Source organism: Harpia harpyja, chromosome 16 (genome assembly GCF_026419915.1).
Source record: "Harpia harpyja isolate bHarHar1 chromosome 16, bHarHar1 primary haplotype, whole genome shotgun sequence".
In the NCBI taxonomy this organism is placed as follows: domain Eukaryota; kingdom Metazoa; phylum Chordata; class Aves; order Accipitriformes; family Accipitridae; genus Harpia; species Harpia harpyja.
Genome location: NC_068955.1, coordinates 23,477,627 through 23,505,447, shown reverse-complemented (window position 1 = coordinate 23,505,447; position 27,821 = coordinate 23,477,627). Strand labels below are relative to the sequence as shown.

The window sequence follows — 27,821 nt, the reverse complement described above, 5'->3', positions numbered from 1 at the left end:
GGTGGTGTGAGAACTACCGAGCCAGGTTGGAGATGAATCAGCAATTGTGTTCCTGTGGGGTGACTGGATACAATACAGCATGTGGCTGGGGGAGAAGCAAGGTGGGAAATGACGGGGGTGGAAATTGTGCGCATTTGTTCATTCCAGCTCAGGAGTCATCTTGCAGCTGAAAAAAGCAGGGAGGACTTCTGAAGCTTACCCAAGCCACTTGATATTTCATTATACCATTAAGTACAAAGCAATATGATACTTGAATTTGAATCTTTAAACAGTTTACAAACATGTATTTATTCATCCCAGAAAAAAGCTGGTGGTAGTTAATTATTAGCTGTGTCTTCTAAATGAGGAATTTGTAGGCCACTCAAAGCATTGATATTAAGGCAAGATCTGGATTTCAAGAGTTCTTGTCAAAAATCACACCTCTCTCCATAACTGATAAAGTTGGCAACCTAAGTATTAGGAGCAACCTTGGAAAAACATCTGAGTTATGAGTTGCCTAAATGTTCACATTCTTATCTCTGGACAGCTGCTGGTTCAAGGCAGCTGTGAAAGATTCAAATTTAATTAAGGCTTTTCACAATTCTGAATACGTCTTGCTCATAGTGAATATGTCTGTTAAATATTATGTTCTTTTTGGACACAGTAAGCTGTAGTTTTACATACAGAAAGTAGGTTAAGAAATTTGCAAGGAATATTGGCTCTAAGCACAATAGTTCTACCAGAGATATTTTATTTGAAATGCAAATTTCAGCTTGGGATTTATAGGGTAAAGCTAGCTGAGCAAAATAAATTTAGGGCATTCAGACCAGTTCCCTCTGTCTGCACTTCCTGGAAGATCTTATTACTTAGGTAATTATAACAAACAGGGTTGCAATATCTTTGTGGGCTGGGCTCTAAATTAGTATGAGCGTGTGCCTTAGAAGGGATGATAATAATTTAGACTTACATCTGCTTAACAGTAAAACTTTGGCTATTAATAGTGAGCAATTTTTACTGATCAGGCGAAAAAGTAAATTCTTGTCTTCATAGGGACCTGAAAAGGTGAGTAGATGGGTTCTTGTATTTTGCTGGTATATAAATTAGTCTAATAAATTCTGAAGGTTTGAATTTGCTAATATTAAAGCTTGTACTGTAATGTTAGAGAGAGTTTTTGTTCAGTCCTTACCAAAGCTGAAATAACTTATTTTTCAAAATATATGTATATTTTTATATAGGTAGATAAGTCATGGTGTTCTGCATCTGTTGATGTCATTCAGGAATGAAAACCGTAAAAGGAATTGCAATTAAAATACCAGCAAATAGATGGATCCTGTTTGATGCACTCGGCATGCCTTGGGATTGATACAGGTGTCTTGTTATTTAGTAATAATATAAAAAGAATCCACGATTGCAGATATTTCTATAGAACTAGATCAGAAATGGTAACTGAAAGCATATGAGAGCTAACAAGCTCTTTTCATAATATTGCTCAGAACAGTCAAACTGTAAGAAGGGAGTGTCTGGGAAAGTAAGACTTGCCTGAAGCACAAGCAACAGGTCTGTCTAGAAAAAGATGTCAAGCAAGTAATATTACATTATTGCTCTGGAGCAAAGAACATTGCTTTTATTAATAAATCATTGTTTGATCAGCAGGTTTTACTCTAGCTTAATGCAGTTAAGCAGCAAATACACTGTGTATACAGGTGGACTGTGGAGGCTGGGAGGAGATAGAAGACTTAGTTCTGGTGATATTTTCAGCAAAACTTCATGGTTTGTGCCAAGGTCTTGACTGAAGGTTTTTGTATAAGTAAAATTTCAAGTTTGTAATGTAATGTGTCAGCATTTTCTGTACCTTTTTCACTACAGATGGTCAAATACTATATTTGATGTTTGGAAGAAATGGTAGTTCTGCATTTTTTGTTAATAACATCTGTGTATTGCTCTAGCCGCTTTAAGCACGCGGAGCAGTAGCTTACAGCACAAATAAGAGCATGCAGTACAGTGTAGCAATAGAAACTCTATGCTATGTTTAGTATTTTTCACTCTTTTTCTCCCTTCTAATTTTGAGCCAGTCTACTGTCCTGGTTTACCAACACAACTGGTGGCCATAGATTTCTGGGGGAATGGCTGGTAGCCACAACCACCAAAGGAGCAAGGTAGCCTAGGTGCCTCTTTGGCAGCTGCTTACTGTAGGTGGATTTCCTTTCACTGAGGTGATTATTACCGATGTTATGGTTGCTTTGAACTAGGGGAAATATTGCAAGGAAGGAGGCTTATTGCAGCTGAGAATCAGGTATCTCTAAAGTATTTAGTGAATCTACTAAGCTACTGGCAGGTAGATGTGACAACAGTAGATGGAAATCTACCGAAACCAACAAATTGGCAACAGAATCAGAGGGAGTGTCTGTAACATTCACATGTGTAAGCATTCTGAAATTTTAAGTTTATATCAGCTGATTTAATGACTTTCCAGATTATTCTGAGCATAATTTGTGTTATTTCCAATACCATTAAATGAAATGTTTGAGTCAGATGCATTTTGGTGAAATTCAGTTACATTTATCATTGTTCATACTTAAGTTATTAATTTGATAAAAATGGAGAGACCAAAACCAACCATTCATTTACATTAATCTTTGCCTTGGGTGACACTAAAGATATTTCTTCCGTTTTCTGATAAGGCATTCTCATATTGCTCTTCAGATTAATTTGATCTGAAGTTAAATAATGGCTTACCCATTACAACAAGCTATAAATGGCAGAGCTCAAATTAGAGCGTAGTAGTTTCTGACTCTTACTCCTGCATCTGTCCCTCTAGATAGTGGTGTTGTATACATTGACTAGAATGGACATAGGACACACACCTTACTGATAACACAGAGGTTATTAATAAATTAGCTTGCTTTGTGTATATTTCACCAGCACCATGGAGAAAAGCCTGTGTCTCAGGATTTTTAGTTTGTAAGAGAAGCAAATAATTTTGAATTGTTTGTAAAAATTTTCCATTGCACTGGGCTTATTACTGAGATTGAACTTTTCTTATGATGCATTAATTTGGACTCAGCCTCAAGTGTACTTTTAGGGATTTTTTTTTTTTTTTTTTTCTGATGGTCCCTCTGAAACAAAAAATGAGTAAGCTTTTATTTTAAAGCTGACTTTATCCTCTGGCTGCTAATTCTACATTCTAGTGTTTAGGCAGGCTCCAACTGAGATAGTAAATGCGGGTGCTTTAGCTAAAAGTCATGCAATTGGTCATGGTGGCCAGTGTCTGAACTGTCACTGGATGAACACAGTATCAAAATATTTTCATCTATGTGAATTGCCATTAGAGATTATTGTAATATTTATTTAAATTCAGAATAGTTGAATTCTTAGCATAGGTAATTGCATGATAAATACAGATTAGTGAAATTTCAGTGGCATTGGAATCATCGGCCCCACAAACATCTGACCATTGCTGATACACTTGTCTACAACCTGCATCATTTGAAGGATATCTCTAGCCATTGTCAGACAGGTGTCTTTTGTGGTGCTTAGAAAGCTGTCAAAATTGAACAGTTTTGAATCAAAGATTTAAAAACTTGCTTTATCAGAAGATTGAATGTGAGAAGGCTGAATTGCACCCTTCATGGAAGAGAAATCAAAATTCTATGACCCTTTAAATTAGGCTTTTTCAGTATTTTTAGTTGTGTGTTAGAGCACTGCAAGAATTATGTATAAGTACGATCCTTGTTCATTGCTGTGTGGGCACTGGTTTCATACTTCGGCGATGAAGTGATGTGCAAAAGGGCCTTATTTCAGAGAGAATTTTCTCACTGGCAGTGAAATGGACAGTGTCAATTTTTTTCGCCTTTGAAATGTCATCTGTTGACAATAATGACTGCTACTTGACTAAGAGTCCGGCAACACCAACTCACAAGTAGAGACTAATTTTGGAACATTTTGTTTGTTATCCTTAATGTCAGATGGTAACATGAATGTCTTTAATCCTGTTTTAAAGAGGCAGCAGTAACTTCAGAAACTTCATACCTAGGGCATTTTGGTTATTGGAACAGAAAGAACTCTGTTTCCAGTGTCATGAAAGAAGTGGTAGAAAGATTGAATAGGGATATAGAAAGGAGTAAAAATGATTTCGGAATTGTCTTTACTCTTAAGGCAGCAATCAAAAAGCAGAGCTCCTACGGAGTTCTGCTTATAGGTTAAGCATGTTTTTCACCATGTGTTCATTCCTTCATTGAAACCTAGTCAACCATCTTTTTCCACACAGTGCAAAAGGTTGAAATGCACTGAACTTTGAATCTAGGAAACCACTGTTAAGGATGAGGGGTAGGGGAATCTCAAGCTTCCGGTATTTGAGATTGTTTGGGTTTGTTTCCATCTGCATTTTCTTGTTTTAGTAAAATCTCTTAAAAAATATAAATTAACAGTGAATGAAAAACTCAGAAATCCCAAGTTATCTATCAAGAATAGGAACAATTTTGTTAGTTTTCATATTACTAGGCTGTACTTTTGCTAGTGTGGACTTTTGCTTGTGTGGCTTAATTTATAACGTAACAGTGACATATATTTTTCTATCAGGTCTGGTTTAGTGTAATACACATGGTTTCATCTGTTTTTTCAGTAGAAAGTAAAGGTCTGAAGAAATCACAGATGATGGCTTCTGACGCTAGTCATATGCTGGAAGCAGCTTTGGAGCAGATGGATGACATCATTGCAGGTATAATAATGCTTTCTTTTACACCAAACTCTTTTTTGATTTAACTATGTTTGTCTTTTTCCCTCCTGCAATTTTCCTGTTTGTTTTTTTTTACTTATTATTCTCAATTTGTCGAGTTCTGCGGCACGCAAATTTCTCTGGTTCAACTGTTATGTGAAGAAAATTTAAAGTAAAATAAAGGAAGAAAACCTGCAACTCCACCTCAGACATGTGAATATTGAAGTAAGAGAGATTTACTTTGCTCTAAGGCTATATGGTAGTATAAACACATCCTAACTCATGTGGTAACATTCCATATTGTATGTGTTAGTTTGTTATTTCAGTGTGTCTTTGAAAAAAGTTTTCACCAAGTCTTCCAGTTAGCTGGATAGTATATATATCTGTATTTTACACACAGACACAGATATACATAAATACGTATATATATAAAAATATACACAATTTTATTTATGATGTATATATTTAAAATAGCTTAGCTATTAATTACCTTCATGGCCTAATGAGTTAGAATGTGTATCTTTTTGTTGACATTTAAATCCAGGAGTGGAGTTATTAATTTCTTTTTTACTCAGCTGTCCACTAGAAAGGTATATGATGCAAGACAGTATTTGCTGTCTTTTGGTGCTCTCATGGTAAGGCAATTAAAAAAATTTCTCTCAACATTACAGCATCCAAGAAGAGAAGTTAATTTCTGTGGTTAGAACTCAGTAGCCTTGAGGTTTGTGCTTATACACCGTTCAGTATGAGTTCCTAAAAGAAGTATCGGGGTAGGGCCATGATCTCACTTGTGCACAATGGGAAAGCATTCGCTAAAGCTTTGTAAATTTAAACAGTGACATCCATGCTGTCCCTTCATTTTTTTTTTCCCCCTAATGATGAAGTAGATGACATCAGCCTCTTGTTGCTGCAGTTGTGCTTCTTCCTGTTCTTCTTCCTGCTCTTCTAGTAAAGCTCTCTATCCAGAGACTAATATGGAGTTTACAATATCAGACTAGCTGTGATTAGGCAGGAAGTCATTATCCAGGATTTTTAGTTTAAAGAATCTCTAGATTTTTTTTTTTCCCTCATCCACATATGAATCTTCACTTTATTCTAAATGTGCAAGCTTTAACAGACTGCTAAGATATACAGAAGTGCAAATGTGACTATGTGATAGATACAACTCCACAAATAACTTTTCACACCAATGGAACAAGTTCCAGGCAAATAGGAGAATTTAGATACGTATTTCCTTCTCCCTTCTTTTTCTGAATGCAAAACTTTATTCAAACAAGATTTTAACCAACAGAAGTTAATTGGGAGTTTATTTCTTCGGCTCTTACAAAACATGTAAACAGATAGTCAGGGAAGCATTGGGCTTCCCTCAGATATGTAAAGAGAGAACAAGAAAAGCAAGTCCTAAACCATAATTCATAAACTAGGGAACTGAAATAATTTCTTAGCCATTGCAAACCTTGAGTTATCATACCGGCTAGTGCTATAAAAAAGCCAAAGTAACATAGAAGCCCGTGTCCCTTTAATTATGCTATGGAACCTGTGCTCATAAATCATCTGCATGCATCTGGAAATTTTAACTCAATATCTCTCTTCTGTGATGATTTATACGTAGCCGAGCACACATTGGTGATACCATGGATGCACTGATGATTCTGTTCTTCAGAAAAATCAAAAGAAAGAAAAATAGACATATTCTAGTTAAATTGATTTTCAGATTAGACACTTACTTTTTTCCAGGAATTGCCAGAGCTTTGTGGCATGTTTTCATTTGAAGGAAACGGTTAGCAAACTTGCCATGATTTTGAGGATTTTCATGCTTGTCATTCCATAGGATTTCATCTGCTTCAATCTTTTCTGTTAATAGATCATGCTTCCAACATATCTCAAATTGTCTGGTATCTCCTCTTATGAGCATGGTCTTTTAGACCATGTATTCAACAAACAGGTCTATCACCTTGCTTATCTGAGCAGTGCTATGTTTTGTTTAGAAGAAATTTCAGTTTTACTTGAAGATACCATTTCATATTCCCTTCAAAAAAATGTTGCAGACTTACAGGCTGTATGGTTTTTCCAGTGAGAGGATAATGTTGCTACTCAGTAGTGTTTCCATGAATGGAAGCTCTGAAAAATGGTTGTTGTGAGGCTGGTTCTGGGTAAGACAATAGGTGGTTAGTGTTGGGTATTTTTTCCATGGTACGGAAAGATAGCCTTGTAATATGTGGCGTAACTGATTAAATGGCAATATATGACTGCCTAAGAAAATCACATATTACTTCTAGTTTCATGCTAGAAAAATAATTGAGGTTGGAAGCCAGGTTTGATTTTTTTGTTTTTAACATTCTTTTCCTTTTCCCCACTCCTTTTTCAGATTGTTTGTGCCCATAACATTTTAGGGTTTAACCTTGATAAAAAAAGGAATAGAGTTAAATTGTTCAGGCTTCCAAACAACATTGCTTTTACCCCACTCACTTAGTTGCCATGATGGTGGAGACAGTGATACAGAGAAGCAAAGCAAATGATGGAAGAAATACTCTGTGTGAGTCAGCAGGTTGCATGTCCCATTCACAGCTGTTTTGTAGTGGTGTTGGTACCCAAGCTCTGAAACAAAAAGATTCAGGCATGCTAGTGGTATGTAGAGTTTGTCTCCACAGTGCAGGGATAGATCACAAGCAAATTGGCAACCTCTTCAAGAGAGTTGACTCTATGACTTCCCATTACTTATAATTTTAGTCTAATGTCCACTGATGTTCAATATAATATGGAAAACAGGCTTATATGGGAATATAATGGGAAAAAAACCAAGATATTTCCCAGACAATGCGTGTCTCGAGTCTTATCAATGTTAATTGAATACTTCCCATATGATTTCAGAATTATATCTACCTGTACCAATAAAAATCATATTGCTTTATTCTTTTACTTATTTTTTAGTTATAATATAAAGTAAAAGCTCAGTTGGGTGTGAAGGTTGTTTACCTGATTGATTGATTGATTTATTATTTTCCATTACTAGAAATAGATAAGACATTTTAAGACAGGTTGAGTTAAGTCTGTTCTGGTTGTTCTCCTCTAGCTAGTGTTCTGTGGGTTCCAGAAATATTTCTTGAATATTTTGGTATGACTGAAGGACAAAATAGATCTGCTGGAGCTTATACTGGGATACAGTTATTATTCAAATTCATCTCAAATTGAGGAACATAGTAATTATTCAAGTTTGATTCTAATTCAGTCCAGTAAACTTCTGTATGCAATTTGGGCAGGGACTGGAAAACAGGGAGTGTTTTCTTGTCCTGTACGGTGAGAGAACAAATAAGGTAGGATGCTCCATCAGAAGGAGGACGGGAGGACTATCATGAAACAAACCAGGACTGAGAGTCTTCTAACTGCAGATTTATATATATACCATATTATGCAAATATTGGACAAATCATCTGTGCAAATGTAGCTGCTCTTAGAGTAGACTGGAAACAGCAAAAAATCAACTGTTCAGAGCTTGTGCTTTCAGTTCACTGTATCCAAATTCCGTGGATATCTCACAGCAGCACTGGATTCAAAGACTAAGGCTAAACTTCATTACTGTTGGAAACTTACGTAGCTGATGAAAAAGATGTTTCATTTGGAATGAGGCCTGAGTGGATACTAGGAGAGGCATGCTCTTCTCTTGGCCTCAGAAATCTTTGCTTTAGGCACAAAATGAGCATTAATCACTGTTTTAGAGAAGTGAGAAGTCCAGAGATGTGTAACTTGCATTGGTTAATTTTTGAAGCTTGAGTAGATGTGTATATATATACATGCAAAACCAGCATTCTCTCTGTTTAATGATAAAACAGTCCTGACTATTAGCTGTAGTTATTATTAAAATATTAGATTGTGGTCTTGTCCTTTAAGGTAAGAGCTGGGCATGCAAATACATATTACAAATATTTATGGATTTGCAGTCCTACTTTTAGCCTTCTAATTTTAAAAGCGTTGTCCCTTACTCCAAATGTTAACATAGCTCATACATGATTCTGATTAATCCAGATAAAAAGTCTCACTGTAGACTGTGCATCTCAGTGCAATACAAAATGTATTAGTGTTTAGAGTGCATGAGAGTAGGATTGTAAAGCAAGATTAACAAATTGAATTTCATTGGGCTTGATCAAATTTGACAGATAGGTCAGTGTTCCCAAGTCTTTTATGCTTCAGTACATCTGTACTGATAACCCACCCTCATAGCTATATAAATTAGGCATGCTAAATGATTAGCCTGATTTGACTAAAATAGCAAAAAGGGCTAATGTGATTGTCAATGAACATGACTTACCCATTAGCTAGAATGACTTGCACTCCAAACAGAGGCTTTCTCTAAAGAAAGCACCCGTATGTCAGATCTGTCTACACATTCTTTATTTGAGGTGAATGACTTTGGCATTGCTTCCTTCTGAGGTTTGACCAAGTCATTACTTTCCCTTTTATTCAGCTTGTACTCATTTATTAAAATGGGTTTCTTTATAGGACTATGGATTTTGATTATTTTTTCTTTGCAATATATCCTAATGAATTAAAATTTTTATTTTATTTTATATCAAACTGCCTCTCTCTGTCAACAATCTGGAAATCCATTATCTCCTTTTGTGAATAATGACCATAATTGTAAGATCTAAAAACTCCTGTCACAATATTATAGGCTGCAGCTCAAGTCTCTTCAAATTCACCAAGTAATCAGTGTAATTATTGAATTTCTTTTTAACCAGAGCTCCTGCAATTATTGCTTACTGAAAAATAATGAGAAAGTTAAATGTGTTATCACATGGGTGTGTACTGATATTTCAGTATTAGTACTGAAAGATTAAAAAATATAAATAATTAAAAATTTTGTCAAGAAGTTGTCCAAGAAGTATGCAGTTTAAATTCTCTTCTCTCGAGGTGGCAGAACACTTGTGTTCAGTTCACAACACAGCTTTGGCTGTGTGCTACAAACCCAACCACTTCCCACACCCTTGCTGAAAAAGGAGCCTTTAGAGGAAATTATACTTAAGAGATGAACAAGATTTTAGTTCAAGTTTAATATATTTCCCTCATAGGATCTACTTGCCAGAATTTGAAGGAGGACCTGTTTATGGGGGGGGTTGTGGGGTTTTTTTCTTCTTTTTTTCTTTTATTGTTCTGCCCCATCGTAATTTTACTGTGAAAAGAATTGAGTTCAAGTTCCAGAGCTACGCTATGTTCCTGGATGTGTTAGATTACTAAATCACCTCTAGTTAAGTGATTAGAACTTGGATTAAAAACGCAGGACTGGTCAAAAAATACTAACACTCTCATTTGAACCCCTTTGGATGAATTTTAGGTTTTGTGGAATAAGGTTTTCACTGAGTTCCTACATAAATAATAGGAAATCAAAATTTTTCCTAGTGACCTCATCCTTTAACCATGAATAGTCATATTACATCATCACAGGATTCATTCAGAATGTAAGGACTAGTCTCACAGCACTTTAAGTGAAGAAGGTAGACAACTCTGTTCTGCTTCATAAGGGACTGAAATTGTCCAGACCAGACAGAGCGCACTTAATCCTATTTTTTTGTGGTGTGTGTTGGAGCGTGGGGTGGGTCTTATTTGACATACATGCTGGGTGACATGCAGCTGATGGGCAGTACGAGCCTCTTGTGATTGTTCAGAATGACTAGAGAATAGCTTCTATTTTTTCTTTTCAATTTGTATACTTCCAGATGGCTTTATATTTTTATCACTTATGTCCTATTCAAGGTTCACAGTATTTTCAAATTCAAAATTTAGTTTCTATAGTAAAGGTGTATAGCTTTTTATCATTTTAATACAGAGATCTTTGTAGAATTTCATTTTGGAGCACTGAACTGACACAGACTATAGTTGAAATTATGATGAGGGAATAGAATAATTTAAATAATGAGCAATTTCTTTCATTATAGATCAGAGTAATTGAGCAGCAATAGCTGCAGTGGTTTTCTTGTATTGTCTAAATAAATTGTAATTGTGTTAATAGGCTGTGCTTCAGTTATGATTAGTGTATTTCCTTTTCATTTTTTGTTCTTTTTCAACCAATAATTTCAGCTTTTTTCTGAACAAAAGAAATAATATAACTACAGCACTTATCTTGTTACTGCTATGCATTAATTAAGGTGAGCATTTGTGAAGTTGTACTATACAAGACACTGTAGTGGCTTTTTGAAACCATTAGCTGGAGCATATTTATGCATTGATCTTATAGCAATAGAGGTGTGAAAAATGAAATTAAATAATAAATTACTTGAAATCAGGTCTTTGATAGAGGAATGTATAACTTCCTGTCATAACAGTCACAGAAAATTATGTATCAAGAATATTGTGAGGGGAAAAAAAGATAAAAATGGTGACCTTTAATCATCCTGGATATTAAAGGGGAAAATATAAACACTTACCACAAATATTTAGAGTTTCTAATTTGTAGTTCAACATTTATAACAGTTCTTGTAGCTTGTTAGGTACTGACATTTAGCTTCAGATACTTGACTTTGGAAAAGCTAATGAGTTAATTCCTTAGATGTTGTCAACAATAACAGATTTATAACAATTTAAAATCTTTTAAAACTTTAAAAATATAGCAATTCACTGTCTTTCTGTTTATTTAATCCATAATTTTTCACGTCAGCTATCTATCATCTTTCTCTTAGATTTGTTAACAACATCTAAGACGTGGTCTCACAAACTCCGCACAGTTGAATAACCATACAGCCGTTTGATACTATATTTTGTAGGGGCTTTGCACATGCTGTAGCTTTCAAGTTAAGACCTTGCATAACTGTTCAAGTGCAGTTTTGATCTGTGTTTTAAAAGCATGTGAAAATCATGGCAACTTGCATGTTGATTGCGCGTGTGCAGCGTTGTCTACTCATTCCTTACCCAGGGTTGCCAGAGCAACCTGGAGTTTGGAATTTCCTCAATTTTGAGTGCTTAACCTTGCAAGAGGTCATTATAGCTCTTTGGGCTCCTGTCCCAAAACATGCTTCCCATACTTTCACTATCCTAAGCATATTTTCTCACCGATAGTGGGGGTCTGAGCAAAAGATAGAGAGTGAAGGCTCTGAATCTTGTTTGTAGTACTGATGGATTCCCTCTATAAACGGGTCGGTACTACAGAATCTTATGGAGCTGAAAGCATTGAGAACTTGTTTTCTATAAACACTTAATGATCTTTTACAAAAATAGATGTTTAAAATTGTTTTGTATAAGACAAAATTGTCCTTTGAAGGTCCTAGTCAAACAGTGATTTAGTGATCAAGTCGGTCTTCAGCTTCCCTTGCATGTGTTCCTGTCTTTCCAGCAAAACAACAGAATTAGAAGTTTTCTTGAAAGTAAGAGTTAAAACTAATTCAAAACGGAGAAATCTTTGCAATTGAAATATGCTACTTTAAAGTCTTTATCTCTGACTATAGATAAACAGTTCTGTAAGTATAAAACAATAAAAATACTGTCATGACCTGGATACCTACATCAGCTCACCAGAAATGCAGTACTGCATTGTGTTTATGCAAAACAAAATCCATACTTCATAGGTGTTTGTATTAAGTTTTGAAAAAAGATTGAAAAGAAACAGAAATGTAAATAGCTGCAGATACAATATGTAGCAAAGAAAGGCAGTTAAACCATGATGGCCATAACCCCATAGGATTGAAAATCTGAGACACAAAGGTTCTTTTGTGGTTTATATGATCTGATCTGCTTTTTAGTACATGAGTCACTCAGTTGTTTAACAGGCTAGTGAATAGATTTCCAAGATTTAAATTTAAACAAGTTTTATCAAACATGGGACTTCTTTAAATTCAAAATCATAGCTTCTCAACTTCCTACTTTAAGGCAATGAAATTGATTTGAAAGAGTTTTTAAAAATCAAAATAGTGTAATTTTTATGAAACAAGATGCCTTTATTTCCTCACAAAAATGGAATGTTCTTATTTTCCCTATGCTTTCAGAGATTCATTTTTTTCATGAAACAGTATTCATGTTACCAGTAGCTTACTACTGCTTACTACAAACAATTATGGATTTTGTACTAAAAAGATGTATTTGTTGTCTCACAACACTGTTTTAATTAGACTGCTGGTTTCACTGACCCTAAATACACATATTTTTCTGTGTAAATACAGGGAAAAAAGAGAGAGAGAGAAAATTGGTGCAAGTATTTGTTCTTCTTTGTCTTTAATAAAATGTGTTGATCCTGGTTTTTCCTGTGTGATGGAGACTTGGCCTCAAATCTCCATCATAGCTGCATAATCCATCTTCCTGGCTGCTTAGCTTGTGTTTCTGGATAGGAGAGATCTTTTTGTTGTAGTTGTGTATACAGTACCTAATGTGCTGCACATCACAGCTTGAAGTCTATAAGCATGTAAAAGGAAAAAGGTTGAGTAATTACATAGATAATTTGCATAAGAAATTATAGACAGTTCTTGAAAATTGTCTCAAGGATTCCACATGTGGTTGTAAATAAAGCTCAGCTGAAAATCATCCGAGCTGCATGAAACTTGCATCTGAATGTGGTCATTAACGTTTCTAGGCTTGGAATTTTTTTCCTAGGGCTTCCTGCTAATCCAGCTTAACAGTTACTGTTCCTTGTAGTTAAAGATCTAAAAGCAGAGATTTGACGAGAAGCTAATATGAGCTATGATTCAAAACACACCATTTGTGATGTATTTTACATTACAGTATTAGAAGAAAGGATTTTGTGAGCTACCTCTTCACTCCTTTGACAGAAGGCTTAGGAACGAGGAGGCTGAATTATGTCCCATCCAGACCTTACTACTAGTTTACATAAATTCACGTTTTCAAGGCTATCTTCATGAGAAAAAGAGACTTGTGCTTCAAAGAAAATTACACTTTGTAATCTTGAAGGAGAGAGGAAGAACTTGGACACCCTATATACTCGTTGAGTAAAAACTCAGGTAAAAAAAAAAGTTCTCTAGCAGTGTAATGATTGACTGAAAGGCCAGAGAAAATGTATGCTTATAATTTCATTCTAACCACTGTTGGTCAGATATCAAAACTGTTACCCTTGAGTATTTTGGCTTTATAGAAAGTCATCCTTACCCCAGCATAGAAGTAGCTTTTGGGTTTTATTGTGGGGCTTTTGTTGTTTTTTTCTGTTTTCTTGACTAAAGGAGTCAGCAGTTTTAGGAAAATCTCTTTTTAACCACTGATGGTTGAGTTGTGTGTTACCAGGATTTTTTTCTAAAACTCAACCAGTTTTAGAGCGAAAAGACTGAGATCATAAGGATGAATGCAGGGGATCAGAAGTTAAGATGTAAGGAAAAGTGAGAGATCAGAAACTGTATCTACTGCTAAGAGTGATGAAAGTTGGGTGATAGATGAATGTATACAATGTAAGCTGAGGAGAGTGGATTTTCAAACTAGCAAGGCTTTCTGCTTCTTTGTTTCTGCTTAGTAACTTATTTTTGCAAGCCACCAGTAGTGCTGTTTTTGCAATAGGTTATGTATTTGCCCAAAAGGAACGTTTCTTTGAAGCCATTCAGCTAATTGCAAGGAACTTTGAACTAAAAATGTGCTTGCATGGTTAGGGTGTATGAAATGTGTAACTTAAAGGTTGTTTTCCTTTTTTTATTACTTTTGTTATTCTTTCTACCATACATATACCGTGCAGCAACATTTAACCTCCTTCATACACTGTCTGTATGTGGAAGCCAGAATTGAGCTGCTTGGAATGTCTGAGTTCCAATACTTTTTCTTCCCTTTCTTTCTTTCCTGCTCCTCTAAGGTGGACATTTATGATGATTAATTGTGTTCCAGTAGTACACTAGGAAACCATGGTGTTGAATATTATATAAACATAATGACAAAAGATTCCCCTGTGTCCTGTTTACCCCTGGAAAAAATGAGGCACAGGAAGACTGTGACTTGTTCAAGGCTATACAAAATGAGTCTTTTTGCAAGAGTTCAAAACTGCACTCATTTTTCCTGAGTATCTAAAAAATTCTTATGCTTGGACCACATTCTTCCCCACCTCAGCTATCTATAAAAAAGCTACACACAAATTAATTGCTGTTAATGGTATTGTATATTGGTAACACATAGTGTTCTGTTTGCACTGTGGCATCTCTTTTTTTTTTGCATGAGTCTGCAAGGAGATCCAAATTCTTACTGTCTGGTGCTAAAACTTAATGTGCTTTGCAGCATGATGATATAAAGGTTTAAACTAATGCAAAGAAATATAATTATTTACTCCTACGCACTTTTACTTCTGTTTTTTCAGGGTGTGTTCTTGTCCTTCTGGTGAGCAATATATATCCTACTTAATATGAAACTACATGGAAAGCAAATAAGAGAAGCAAGCCTGTGATTCTTTTGAATTTAAGCAGTAAAACAGGAAGCTTTCTGAATTAAAATGCTGAGTTGAACTCTGCATTTCTGCATTTCTTTACCTAGTATAAAGTGCATTAGTTGTTGTGTTCAGAGAAATCTTCATTTTCCATTTCAGCGGGGAGAATAAAAGGTGCTACAGTAGCAACCCATAGCAAACCAGTTTAAAAATTATTTCACAAAAGAGTGTATGCATGTATTTGATGGGGAGGTGTGAAAGGTCATGTTCTCTTAGTGATGCACTTGAGATCTGTGGGTAGCTCCTGTTCCAGACAAGGAGAACTACTCATGGGAGGGCCTTCTAACTTTTGTTGAGTACTCTGGCCCCTACACACCAAAGCAAAGCGCTTCTAAGTCCTTGCTTAATATTTGTGATCCCAGTGACTTTAAGCTAGTGGAATTTTGATTGCTGAAAGCTAGAATCTTCAGCACATCTCAGAATTATGCCCTGTATTCTTGGCATGATAAGGATACAGATATGGTTTGGGGTTTTGTTTGTCTTTCTGATGGTGTCAAACATGGGTACATTCTTCTTTCACCAGTGCCTGCTTTTTGAAGTCTAAATACAAATCTTGAATAGTACTGATAGATATATATATATATATTAATAATTTATTTCATGGATAATAACCTCAGTTGAAAGATTTAAAATTATGAATGAAATCGAGCCTTTCAATCTCTACTTCCTTCATTTAACTTTAGTTGGTATTAATCGAAGAGATGTTTTTCCTTTCAAGGTTTAATGGAAATAATGCATATAAGAATTTACAGACAGTTCACTTGTAAGATCATTATATCTTTATTCATATAAGCAAAAAAATACTGTGCTGTCCGTTTACTATTATTAGCTAAGAAAATTTTGAAGTATCTTTATTGTCTTCTGCAGTTTAAAATCCTGTACTATTTATGCTCAAAATGAATTCCAGTCATAGGTATGGGGTAAGTTGTAAGATATACCAGCTTTTGTGTGTTGTTAGGTAGTTCAGGGAACATGTGTTTGCCATAAGGATGTCTCATGATTTTCATTTCTTGCATCTCTTTTTGTTAGCAATGAATAGAAAAATATTTCCTTCTTCTGGCTTCTTTTTTATTTCTCATTTCATGCAAACTTAAATGGAGGAAAACTTGAGGCAGGAAAGGGAACAGTAAGAAAAAAACCTGAAAATTCTTAAATAGACTTGTCTCAATCACTACACGTCAAGCTGATGTTCCTTCCCAGTAAAAACACATTACCACCTTCCAAATGTCCCTACACAGGACATGACTGTCCTCAAGACCCACCTTAGATTACAACTATGGAAACTTGGCATATGTGCCTTACACATGGACCCAGTTCTTGAGAGTACTGAGAAATTATGACCTTCCATTGCTGTGTAAAATGCGAGACTTTGAGGATGCTTAGAATTCTGCCAGTCTGAACAGTCAGCTGAAGAGCTTGGAATAACTAAAGCATACATATGGAATATGCCCAGTCTCAGGAAATCATGTAATATATAATTCCTGGCTGGCCCTGGCTGTGCTCCAATGCTTGAAAATTTTTACCTTTATAGAACTGAGTTTTTTAAGGGTGACAGTTCTTTCATTTGCCAAGATTAGAGTGTGTGTGTGTATGGGGTTTTTTTTCCTAGTGTTTTGATAGAGGCAAGTCAAATAAAGGCGTGCCAAAATGTCTGTATTTCACTGTTATTGAATTTTCCTACAGAATATAAAATTATTTTCTGTAGAAGGTAGGTGTTACCAGTAATGTTGTAGCCATGATTATCTAAGGATGGGGGCAAGATGTGATATGTAGTGAGGCATTTAGACTGGTGAGGGAAGATGTCACCAATACTCTCCTCAAGAAAGTTAGTGGTATGTATGGTATGGCTGTATAAACTACCTAGTATAATTAACTGAACTCGTGAACAACTGTTTTAAATCTGTATTTATCTTAAAGATTATGGCTTTTATTTCACACCTGAAGTATTGGTTGTGGGCCTGAAAGTTTGTGTGGTTTTGTTTGGATTGTGTGGAGTTTTGTTTGTTTTTTTCTCTCTTGTCTGTATATAAAAAGTATTCATATAAATAACATGAAGAATACTATCGCAGAATGCTCCATTAAGTTTTTCCCATTCCGTATCTATTTTAAATTGTCAGTTCATTGAAGGGGTAGCTAACAAAGCTGATTATGAAATAACTTTGGAACCTGTCTGCTTTTCTAGTGTGAAAAGTGCTTGCTAAGCAAAAAGACAGAAAAAAATTAGCATGGAGTTTTCCAAAAGAAAGAGTGAGAAAACTAGTTTAAAAGTCCTAATGTCACAATAACCAAGGAAGTCATATCTTTAAAAGTGGCATCCATGCTACTTAAGAAGACAATGCCAGATTTCAGTTAGTGTGTGTGTGTAGTCAGCCACTCCAGCTGAATGAAAAGATTTAAGAGGTTACATGATCCAAATGGCTCTTACACAATTTGGAAATCTGCTATTTTTAGTTGCTAGAGTTTAATATTAATCTGCATTAGGAAGTACATAAACAGAAACAACTATAAATAGCTGAGAGTATAGAAATACACAAGAAAATATGTTCTAGTGGTTAGAATACTCAAATCCAGCAAAACAGTTAGTTGATCCTCTCCTTGAAAGGAAACAATTCAGGAAGACAAGGTTGATATATGAGGTGAAGTTGTCCTGTGTAGCAGTCTTTGTAGCGCCGGATATTGAAGAAACTTTATCTTGGACATGGTCTTAGCCAGAAATTAAGATGAGATCTCACACTTGAGGTATTAAAATAAACTCATAAGTAGCAGAAGTCAACAGGACCAAACAGGAAATATTATGAGTTTGAAAAGAGGTTAAGACTCTACCAAATACTCCAGTAGTGAAAATAAGAGTGTTGCTTTAAAAAAAATAAAATCCCTACTACTGAGCCTTGCAAAAACTTCAGAAATTTCTAGAGATGGCTTTGCATTCTTTAAAACAGTCAAACAAAAAGCCACATATATTGTACAGTAGAATTCAAACCACACAATTTTTTGCAAAGATATTTGATCTGACAGAATTCTTTTTGTCATTAAAGCAGTGGTTGAAGGAAAACTGGTTAATATTTAGAATTTTCCCAAAAGCTTTGAGAAAAGTTAAGTATTCACAAAATGAGAGACAAAATATTGTATTGGACCAAAAACTGATTGAGATGGAAAACAACATTAGGATTAAATGATCAGTTAGCATTTTGGTTAAAAGCTAATCTAGGTACAGAAGACATTTCAGTGTACTAGGACCTAGAGTGTCAGTGTATTGATGAGTTGTATTTAAGTATTAGTTGTATATCAGGCTATATGTAAAATGAATCATTGGGTTCAAACATAGTTTGTAATGTCCGAATCATGGTGGATAAATAACCACCGCAGGCAAACTAACACTGATTAATGCAAAGTAGTGTGCATTCAGGAAGAAAATTTGAATTACTTATACATCTGGGTTTCAAATTAAATAGGTCTGCTCAGGAAAAAAAACTTAGAAAATAATTTTCAAAGGCCCAGTGAAGATTTCTGTTCCTAAATAAGATGTAAATGATGTTAAACACAGGACTAAAATGAAGAATAGTGTGGAGATTATTATAATCCCCTTGTGTAGATCAATGATACAGTGTTCTAAGGAATACTATATGCTATGTGGATCCAACATACACCTGTAAAGCATGTTACAAAATGAAAGGATTGAGAGGAGTACAATACGAATGATCAAAAGCCTAAAACAATTCTCCCATGAAGTCAAATAAAGGGGGAAAATGTGATCGCTTATGCCAGAGAGAACAGGAATGAAGGCATGAGTACAATCTGTTATGTACATGAGGCAATGAATTGTAAATAAAAACTGTAAAAAGTAGAGCAAATAGAAGTTTTCCATCTGACTAGTTCTTAAAGAAACAAATGGATATTAAATGAAATCAAGGTCTGAAATTCAGGACTGAGAAAAGATAGCTCATTTTAGTGTGCATCTCATTGAAACACAGGGTATTAAGACAAAAAGACTCTGAGATATTAGAATTTGTATTATTTACAATTCTTCCATCAAATGAGATATGTTTGTTGCTGTGCTTACTGTTCTTGAGAAAATAATATTGGTGCTGGAAGGTTGGCAGGAGGGAGGTGGTGTAATTTAGAGGGCTTTTTGTAATTTAGAGAGCTAGCAAAGTTTCATAGCCATTTTTATTACTAACTTTTGGGGGTTTGTTCTCTGTGGGAGGGTTATAAACCTGCTCAAGGTCACATATTTTTCTAGTTCTGGTAACACAATCTATTTTCATCTAAGTTTCTTGTCAAAGGACTGCATCAATCTTTGTTAAGTTGCTTAACACTGCTCTATGTGGAGACTTCTATGTAGCTGAGAAGTTAGTGACATCTCATGGTAACTGTGGAAAATTACAGGTAATTTGTGGTAAGGTTTTGGCGTTTGTAATTTAACAGACATTGCAAATGTTTTCTACATCAAAATTGTTTTTTAATATGCTTGTACATACCTCTCACATTTAATTCTCCAGTGTCATTATTTATCTAGAGACTAACTCAAGTATTTGTAAGCCTGAAATACTGATGCTTGTCAGTTAGCTTCTGAAGTCCAAATGTTGTAGTGTGTAGTACCTATATATTTGTCACTTACAAAACAATTGTATTACATTATCGTCTTTCCTGGTTTCACTTGTTTTAGGTACAAAGTCAGCTACAGAGTATGCTAATGGTGGTTATGATATTGTGTCACCTGCTCCATCAGTATACTTGGGCACATTTCAAATTTTGCATCTCCTGGAAGATCTAAAGATGGCATTGGAAATGCTAGAGGATCCTCAAGAGAAAGAAGCATTACGAAATCAAATTCCAGGGGCCACAGCAGTGTGTATACGGGAGTGGTTTGAAGAGAATCTGGTAAGTAGTTATTTATAGCTTTTCCCTTTTGTTTGCAAACAGCATTGGTTCAAGTATTTTGATACTTCAGTTATTTTTATAACAACTGAAATATGCATACTTAGAGAGCTGCAGGGGATGGTGAGCAATCATAGAAAGCTGAGGATATTACCACTTTATGTGCTGATTACTAAAGCAATGTAGGTATAGGAGCGTAAGATGTTGGTAAAAGACCTTATTTTGTCCTTGGTGAGAGAAAAGATAGTAAAAATGAACTACCAGAAAAGTTATCTTTTCTGCGGGTTTTTTTTTTTTTTGGTTGGTTTGGTTGGTCCTTTGCTGGAGATAACAAACAAGTTTATAACGAGTTATAAAACTTTTCATTTTTAAACCACTAATTTGGCATTGTCTGTTGAAGGGACAAATTCAAATTGCATGATTCTCCTATCCTTTTCCTCACTACATTTCCTTTACCTTAACTGTCAGTATTATGAATCTCCAAAGTATCTTGTACACCAGGCAGTGGTGGTAAACACAGGAAAGCTCTAGCTTCCGAATGTGAGACATTCATATTGGGATAGATGGGGAATAAACAGTTGACTACCTGGAAGAGATTGAGGCTTACCAAGTGAGGAGCAGATCTTCAGACAGACCTTAAAAGAGGAGACCCATTGGATGTAAAGAAAGAGAAACACCAGGTCCTGACAGAACACTCCTCTTCACCAAGCCTGTCACTGCAAGTGAATGGTGGTTTCCTAATGAGTAAAAGCTACCTATCACTTTCTCAACTTCAGAAAAGTTTTCTAGATGAATGGATTTTCTTCTGGCTTTGTCAATGCATGTGACTTCTACGTAACTGTGTCTGTGGCTTCTGGTTCAGTGTTTATCATCTGCTATAGCTGCCTTGTGCCTATTGTAACCTGATGTTGTTGGAAAGGTAGCTGCTTTTCTTTGAACTTGTCAACTGCTGGTTTGTTGGCATTCTCCACAGAGTGCAGGTCTATGGCTGGAAAGTCCTGTTTGGGACCGTATGAGAAAAAGGAACGAGAATTTGATCCCAGTTTTGAAAGCAAAAGGTAGAGGCAATGTTTAATTTGGATTTACAGTATTAGATTTTGAGTCCATAACCTCAGGCCAGCTCTTACTGAATTCCTGCTTTGGCAGAAATTTTAATGCTTCTTCAAAGCTTTGCAATAGCTGAAAGATATTTTTAATGGATAAAAGGCATAGATTTGCAGAGTTGTTCACAGTAAAGTTGGCCCTCAACCACCAAGTTGAAGAGTTTGAATCTGGTGCTCTGGCTTTTGGCCCCTCTGTTGCAGAAATATTAATTAAGCTAGCTTTTCAGCTCTACAAGGTGGGTAACACTTGATGTTTTGACTCCTCGTATTTATATATGTGTATCTCTTCTTTTTTATGGGAAACCAGCCAAAACAGAAGCCACAGTTCCCTCTTAGAGTTGCATTTTACTGATGTCCTAAAAGCCTTTTCTAGTGCATCAAAAGTAGTATTCATTTGATAAAGCAATTGGGCAGTCTGGATTCAGAACCAACAGAACAGGGAAACTGGTGATATAGAGTATCTCTAGTGCAGTATGTTGTGACCACTGTTTTTAAAATATTTTGCACTGTTCTGTATGGAACAATTCTGCACTTCTTTTAAAGACATGCAAAGGGAGGGTAGTGCACAGTTGCTGTGACTGTTATTCAAAAATGGGTAGTAATTTATGTATTTATAGACCTTTTTTTATATTTTTTTACAAATGCAAGTAATTTGTAAGCATGCACGCAACTTCCATGGACTTGAATTTTGGAAGAGCTTTCTCCACTGACAAGCAGCAGTTTCACTTGGAAATTGAGAAGTTGTCTGATAAAATTCACTCAGTTCAGTGAAATGGAATATGTATTTCATGGTTATGTCCCATACTGAAAACTCCTTAATTCCAGCCCAGAGCTGTGAAACATGATACTTGATACGTGAAAAAGGATAGTCAAGATAGTAAGCTATGGAGAATGAGAACCCTCTAGCTCAATGAATCCATTCCCATTGGAAGCCTCAAATGAAGTTTGGTAATCATTAGTCTATGAAATGTTGGAGTGTCATAAAAAAACTCCAGCTCAATTCCCATGGTTTAAACACATCGAGATTGAAGTGGTTTGCTGATTTATTAAAGAGATAATTAACTAGAAATCAGTGAACTATATATTTAGGATCAACATCAGCAATACAACAGATAAACCAGAATACTAGACGCTCAAGAAATGTTAAGGAACACCTACAAATTTCTAAATGCAGTTCTATAACTAATTCCAAAAAGTTAAAATCACACAGACATGCACACATACACATTCACAGTTACATGCACACCTCTCTCTCACAGCTGGTGTTGGTTACAAGCATGAACAGCCTCTTTTGTGGAAGTGGGTTCCCCTATCCACACATCTCCTAATGGACACGTGGGTGCTTTAGTGTTTGTGTGTAGCTGTGGAGCTCCCTTCGGTCTGCTAACCCACGCGCTGGTGAGCAAGCACCCCACAAGTTCCCACAGGCACCCCTGAGGTGTGGGTGCCCAGTTGTTGCAACTGGTAACTCTCAGGTAAAACATCATTACATAGAAAATGCCAGATACTCTCAAGTGGAATTTGCTGCTAAGTGTCTCTTCTAAGCATTCTCTTTAAAGTGTAGGCTGATAATTCAGTACAGAGATTTGGAATATATTTTAATTGTTGTATTCAACTGAAATGCTACATAAAACAATGTTTGATATCAGTAGCAATAGTTGAATTGTAACAAACTTCGGAGTGGATGGTGAATTGATGCTTTTGAGCTGTTTTTTAGAGCTATTATAGGTTGGATTGGAGGGGGAATTTCTTTTGTGGACAATTATTTCCACATCTGTTTATTTTTGGGGTCCATGCACCTTCCTTTGAAGCTGGAGGGCTGATCTAGCATGTACTGAATAAGCTACTGGTTTTAGAGAATACAGCAACTGCTTTGTTTCTAACATTACAGGAATAGGTGAGGTCAAAAATATTCCCAGCTTATCCTGACTAGGAATACATTCGAAAATAAAGATACAAAAAGCAATCTGACATTTATTTTAAAAGCAGATAATCATGCTCCTTTCAAGAAAAGAGTGTTGTTTTATGATTCTTCTTTACTTATATGCGTGCTTGAAAATTGTCTTAAAAATCATGGCAGCTGCCATCCTTAATCAAGAATACAATGTGCCTTATGGAAATAATTTGAATTTGTGTTTTGCTACTTCTCTATATTGGTTTTTAATGGGAAATGGCAGAAAGGGGAGTCAGAAAGATGGCTCAAGACTAGTTCCTGCTGGATAGTATAGAACAAAAGCATTTAACAGGTAGCATTTTGGTTTAAGCAGAAGTACAGAATAGAAGGCCCAATTATTTTCTTGTGTGTTCCTTCTGCATTAGCAATCATCATAACCTAATGCAGCCCTGAAGGCTCTCTGAGGCAGACTAGGGCTATCCCAACTAGTTCTATTTGTGCTACACAGCAGTACTCGGGATTGCAGGTTAGACAGAAAGTGACTGAACCTTCTTTATATTGTTTGTTTGTGTTCGAGTATCATCTAGAAACTACAGCTCAATTGTACTAGAATGGGAAAAATAACTTCTGCAGAAAATTGCCCCTTGGCCTTACAATCCAAGTAGCTTTGCAGCTTTGGTAATTGCCACTTAGTATGCTGAACTACACCTAGTGTTTAAATAAATAAGACTGTGGAGTTTAGCATTTTGGTGAGCTTTGAGGCACATTGGCTTATTACTGATCAGTCAGGAAGCTTTTTTTTTTTTTTTTTTTTGTTGTTGTAACTTACATTCTTTGGTCTGTCTGCTATAGGTGTGAACACCAAAGATGTGGGAAAATTTAGATATGCCTAGAGTGTGAAAACTGTAGACATTGTGTTTCATACCTGATACTACCTTGCTTACTTCCTCTTTTGAAAGCATCTGCTTTATTCCTTTTTTATGGAACCATTGGTGATGATTTGGTGTTTCAGTGATTCGACGGAGTTGGATTTTGTGCTTATCCTCTATGATCCTCTAAAGAAGAGGCATACCATTTGTAGAACTAAAGGTGTGCTTTTTGAAAAGGCTCCTTTTTGCGTTCCTGTGGTCTAGGATCTGTGAACATATCAGGTTCTTGAGTTTACAGTGCAACTGAGCACAGTAATTGTGTTGCTGCTGCTTTGAGATAGATGAAAAAGGTTTGACAAAGTAAACGCTGAATTTAGAAAGATTATTGCTGTGTACCATAGAATGAGGATTTAATAGTTGCTGTAACTGCACAAACCTTTTGACAAAGCTAATATGGAATAAAGCATCATTAATTATAGACTTTTAACTACTTAAGAACCATATTAAAAATTTTTGCCTCAAAGTGTTTACGATTGTAAATTCTTTGGCCTTAAAAGCCGAACAAAAAGATCTGGGGATTATCATTGAGAGTTCATGTAAAACAATTTTGTGTATGGTTTCAATGCTGCTTGTTAAATATTTTAGTATTGCTAGTGACCACATGATATATCGCAAAGCAGGTAGTAATTTCAGCATTAAAAATTAACTGCTGCAGTAACAACTGACTGTTTGACTTGGTGAGCTATGAGAAGAATGTATTTAGTTACAGTTTCATTTCATAACTCTAAATGAGCTTCTACACTGTTAATTCTTTTTTTTATTCTATACATCTTTATGGAGCCCTTTTCTGAGTAAAGAGGAACCCTAGTGTTCTTACAGTGGTCATAAAACGATTTTAAGCATGAGTGAAAGCCTCATTTCCAGGATTGCAAAACATGATCTTCCTTCCAGTGGAACATTTATATTTAAAGCAAGCCACTTCACCATGTAGCTTTATATACTAACCCTTAAAATGCTGATTCTTGAAAACTCATTAGTATTGTCCTGATTATGTTTTTTCTCAGAAGCCTAATTCTGAAAGTCGTCTAAATGTTCTAAATTTGAGGAAACAGGAAGGGGAGAAGAGCAGAAGAAATAGTAGAGGAATGTGTGGTAGAGGCAATTTGTTAAAATAGTGCAATTTGCCTTATGATATATGCTGTGCTTTGTCTCATTTCATGCTCTGTGTTTTGTAGTGGTAAAACCAGACTTTTTAGCAGAAATAGGATAAATTTCTTAGAGTCTTGAGTGCCATTTGGTCATGATTAACATTCAGAAGAGATTGTTTCCACTGTGTGTTAAAATCAAGGAATTTTTTTCCCCAGTGTCTTCACAGAGACTCGGATTAAAACAGTAAACCCCAGTTCAGAATTCTGACTTGGTGGTGTTTGTGAAGTTTTGAAATTACTTCAAAGTTTTATTTTAAGTATGTGTTAAAGTGCTCTGCTGAAACATAATCACTGGTCTCTTTGTTTCACTTTTGTCTACGATTCATTTCAAAGACTTATCTGTCCAGAACAGAGGCAGAAAATGACTGCAATACAGGGCACTTCAATATACTTGAAAACATGCTTTTATAAAAGTATCAATAGAATTTTTCAGCAACAGCTGAGTGGGAAGAGAATATATTCTGAGCAATGCCAGTTAAAGCCGGTTTATTTATCTGCTGGTAGATTTGACTGTGGGACTCGACTGTTGAGAGTCACGATGGAGCTATATATAGCTGAATCTTCCCATTGCCAAGTGGTATTAACACATGTTAAATTGAAAATGGACCAGTAGAGCCTGCTTGGGACAGTGTAGAAAAGCCATCATTCCGTAAGCATTCATGTTTATTTTTGCCAACTTGAAACATTAGATGGACGTGTTTTCTGACCAGTAAGTAGTCAGAGTTGAAAGTTGTATGACCCGGTCCTCTGCTGTGCTCCAGCTCCTTTTCAATGAGTTGATGGTGCATGGAAGCCCTGAACTGGAAGATCTGGTCCTCTCAGAGTTCCCCAAGCATGTTAGAGCAATTCACAGCACACAAGAAAGAGCAGAGAAGTGTCCTTCATATGTACAGCTATTTATGAATACTAGAGAGTGCCTTGGAACTAGTGGAAAGGGGGTGTACACAGCTTGCATGGAATTTTTCTAAACCAGGCCTAATTTTTTTAATGTTCCGTGGTTGCTTTGTCTGGGAGTCAACCCTATCATCTCTGACTATGACTGCTTACTGTAGTAGCTGTCAGCAGAGGTAGGAAAGTCTTCTCTGCACAAAGAACTAATAGAAGCTTGAAATAGCTTTGCAGTGAGTAGGGCTGATTTAGATCTCATTCTTAAAATGACATAGTGAGGTGGTTTTGGCATTTTCTTTCACCCTTGTAATGGTCAGTAATGCTTAACAGAGCCACCTTTAAACTACAATGACCAGGAGTGATTAAACAGAATTGTGTTATGGCCTTAGGCTTAGAGTACTCATGGAAGGGAGGTGGTATTCCTGTTACAAAAGCAGGGCCTGTATTTTTATATGTTAAGTTTTCTGAGATTTCAAGGTAGATTACTGACATATTGTGAAGTTTAGCACTTGGGGGCAAACCTCACCTACGTAGGCTATCCACACGTTGCGTTGATACCGTCAGAGGAAATAGAGGACTACTCTATAGGAAGCCACGACTGTATACGGAAATTGCATGTTAGCCTTCAAAAGCATTAATGCAATTTATTCAGTTCCATTTATCTAAGACTCTTTCAGCTGTTGGCTTCAGTGCCTTCCTTTGCACTAAGTGGCTGAATATCACATTAGTTCATCTTTCCTTTTGTGTCTAATGTTACGCATGGTGTCCCTTTTTCATTTCACATTATCATCTGTCACTAGAATTTCCAGCTGCATTGCTTTTCACTGATTTAAATATGATACACTGTATTAATTTAACAAACATTACTGTATAAATGTAAGTGCTATGAAGTATGTGCTTTTTTAAGTGTAGCTAGAGGAAACATTGGAAGATGTTTTCCATAAAGTAATTAACAGAGGGATTGGTAAGAGACAATTATTTCATTAAACAATTGTGCTACCAGATAAGGTATAAAGGTAATGGTCATGTAAAGAAGCTGGGGGCAAAATTTTCATAAAGGTACTGTATTGATTTGGAGGTATTACTTGAATGTTAGAGGAAGGGCATAAGTTTGAATTATTTCTGTATATAATCTTTATTCAGATTTCACTGAATTTGGATAGGTTGACCTATCTTATTTGCTAAATGTTATCAGCTATGACAAACATGGCAATAATATAATTCACAACAAAATTATTTCATTCTCTTTTGGAATAGTACGCTAATAATAGTGGTAAACAGGCTTGTATTTAGTTAAAATGCAACTAAATATATTTTCAGGTTTTGTGATCTTTCAAAAATGGAAACATTATACTTATTTTAGACATATTATGCAACATGTTGGCATAGTACTCTTCTTCATAAGTAGATAAACATGTGCTTTATTTTCTTGAAATAATGAAATGCTTAAGAAGAAAATGAATATTCGTATATTCCTTATCAGAAATAAGGACTTGTAAAGGTTTATCTGCAGGTTATTCTGGTTTGGGTTTTTTAAATTTTTTTCCATTCTGAAATTTAAAAGAGAAAATCTGATGTGTGTCATCCTGAGGAGAGGCAAAATGTTACCTGGTAATATCATTGATATATGTGCAAATACGTGGTAAATGTCCTGTTTCAAATGTTTCATATACTGATTTACTGCATATTTAGTAATTTCAGCAGTGCTTTTAAACCCTTCAGACAGAAAAGTAAACCTGAATTATTGTAGTATGTTGTGTGGTAGAATGTAAATATATTTCTTAAAATATTTTCTTTATGTGTCAGTGTACTCTTTTCTTGCTTATACCAACTGGGCGGGAGTGTTCACAGTGATTTTGTTTTTCTCTTAAGTAGAAAACATTTTTTAGTTTTTATGCAAA

The 27,821-nt window shown here is 35.6% G+C and overlaps 1 protein-coding gene across 6 annotated transcripts in view; it reads left to right on the top strand.

Moving 5' to 3' along the window:
• Positions 1–27,821, top strand: part of PPFIBP2 (PPFIA binding protein 2) — a 116,326-nt gene that overhangs the window by 20,028 nt on the left and 68,477 nt on the right. For 5 of the 6 annotated variants that reach the window (XM_052810535.1, XM_052810537.1, XM_052810539.1 and 2 more), the window contains exons 2-3: positions 4,601–4,696; positions 19,747–19,961. In XM_052810535.1, coding sequence (XP_052666495.1) covers positions 4,630–4,696; positions 19,747–19,961 — 282 coding nt within the window. In that variant the 5' untranslated portion in view covers positions 4,601–4,629. The remainder of the gene's footprint in view (positions 1–4,600; positions 4,697–19,746; positions 19,962–27,821) is intronic. The other variant, XM_052810536.1, reaches the window with a different exon arrangement.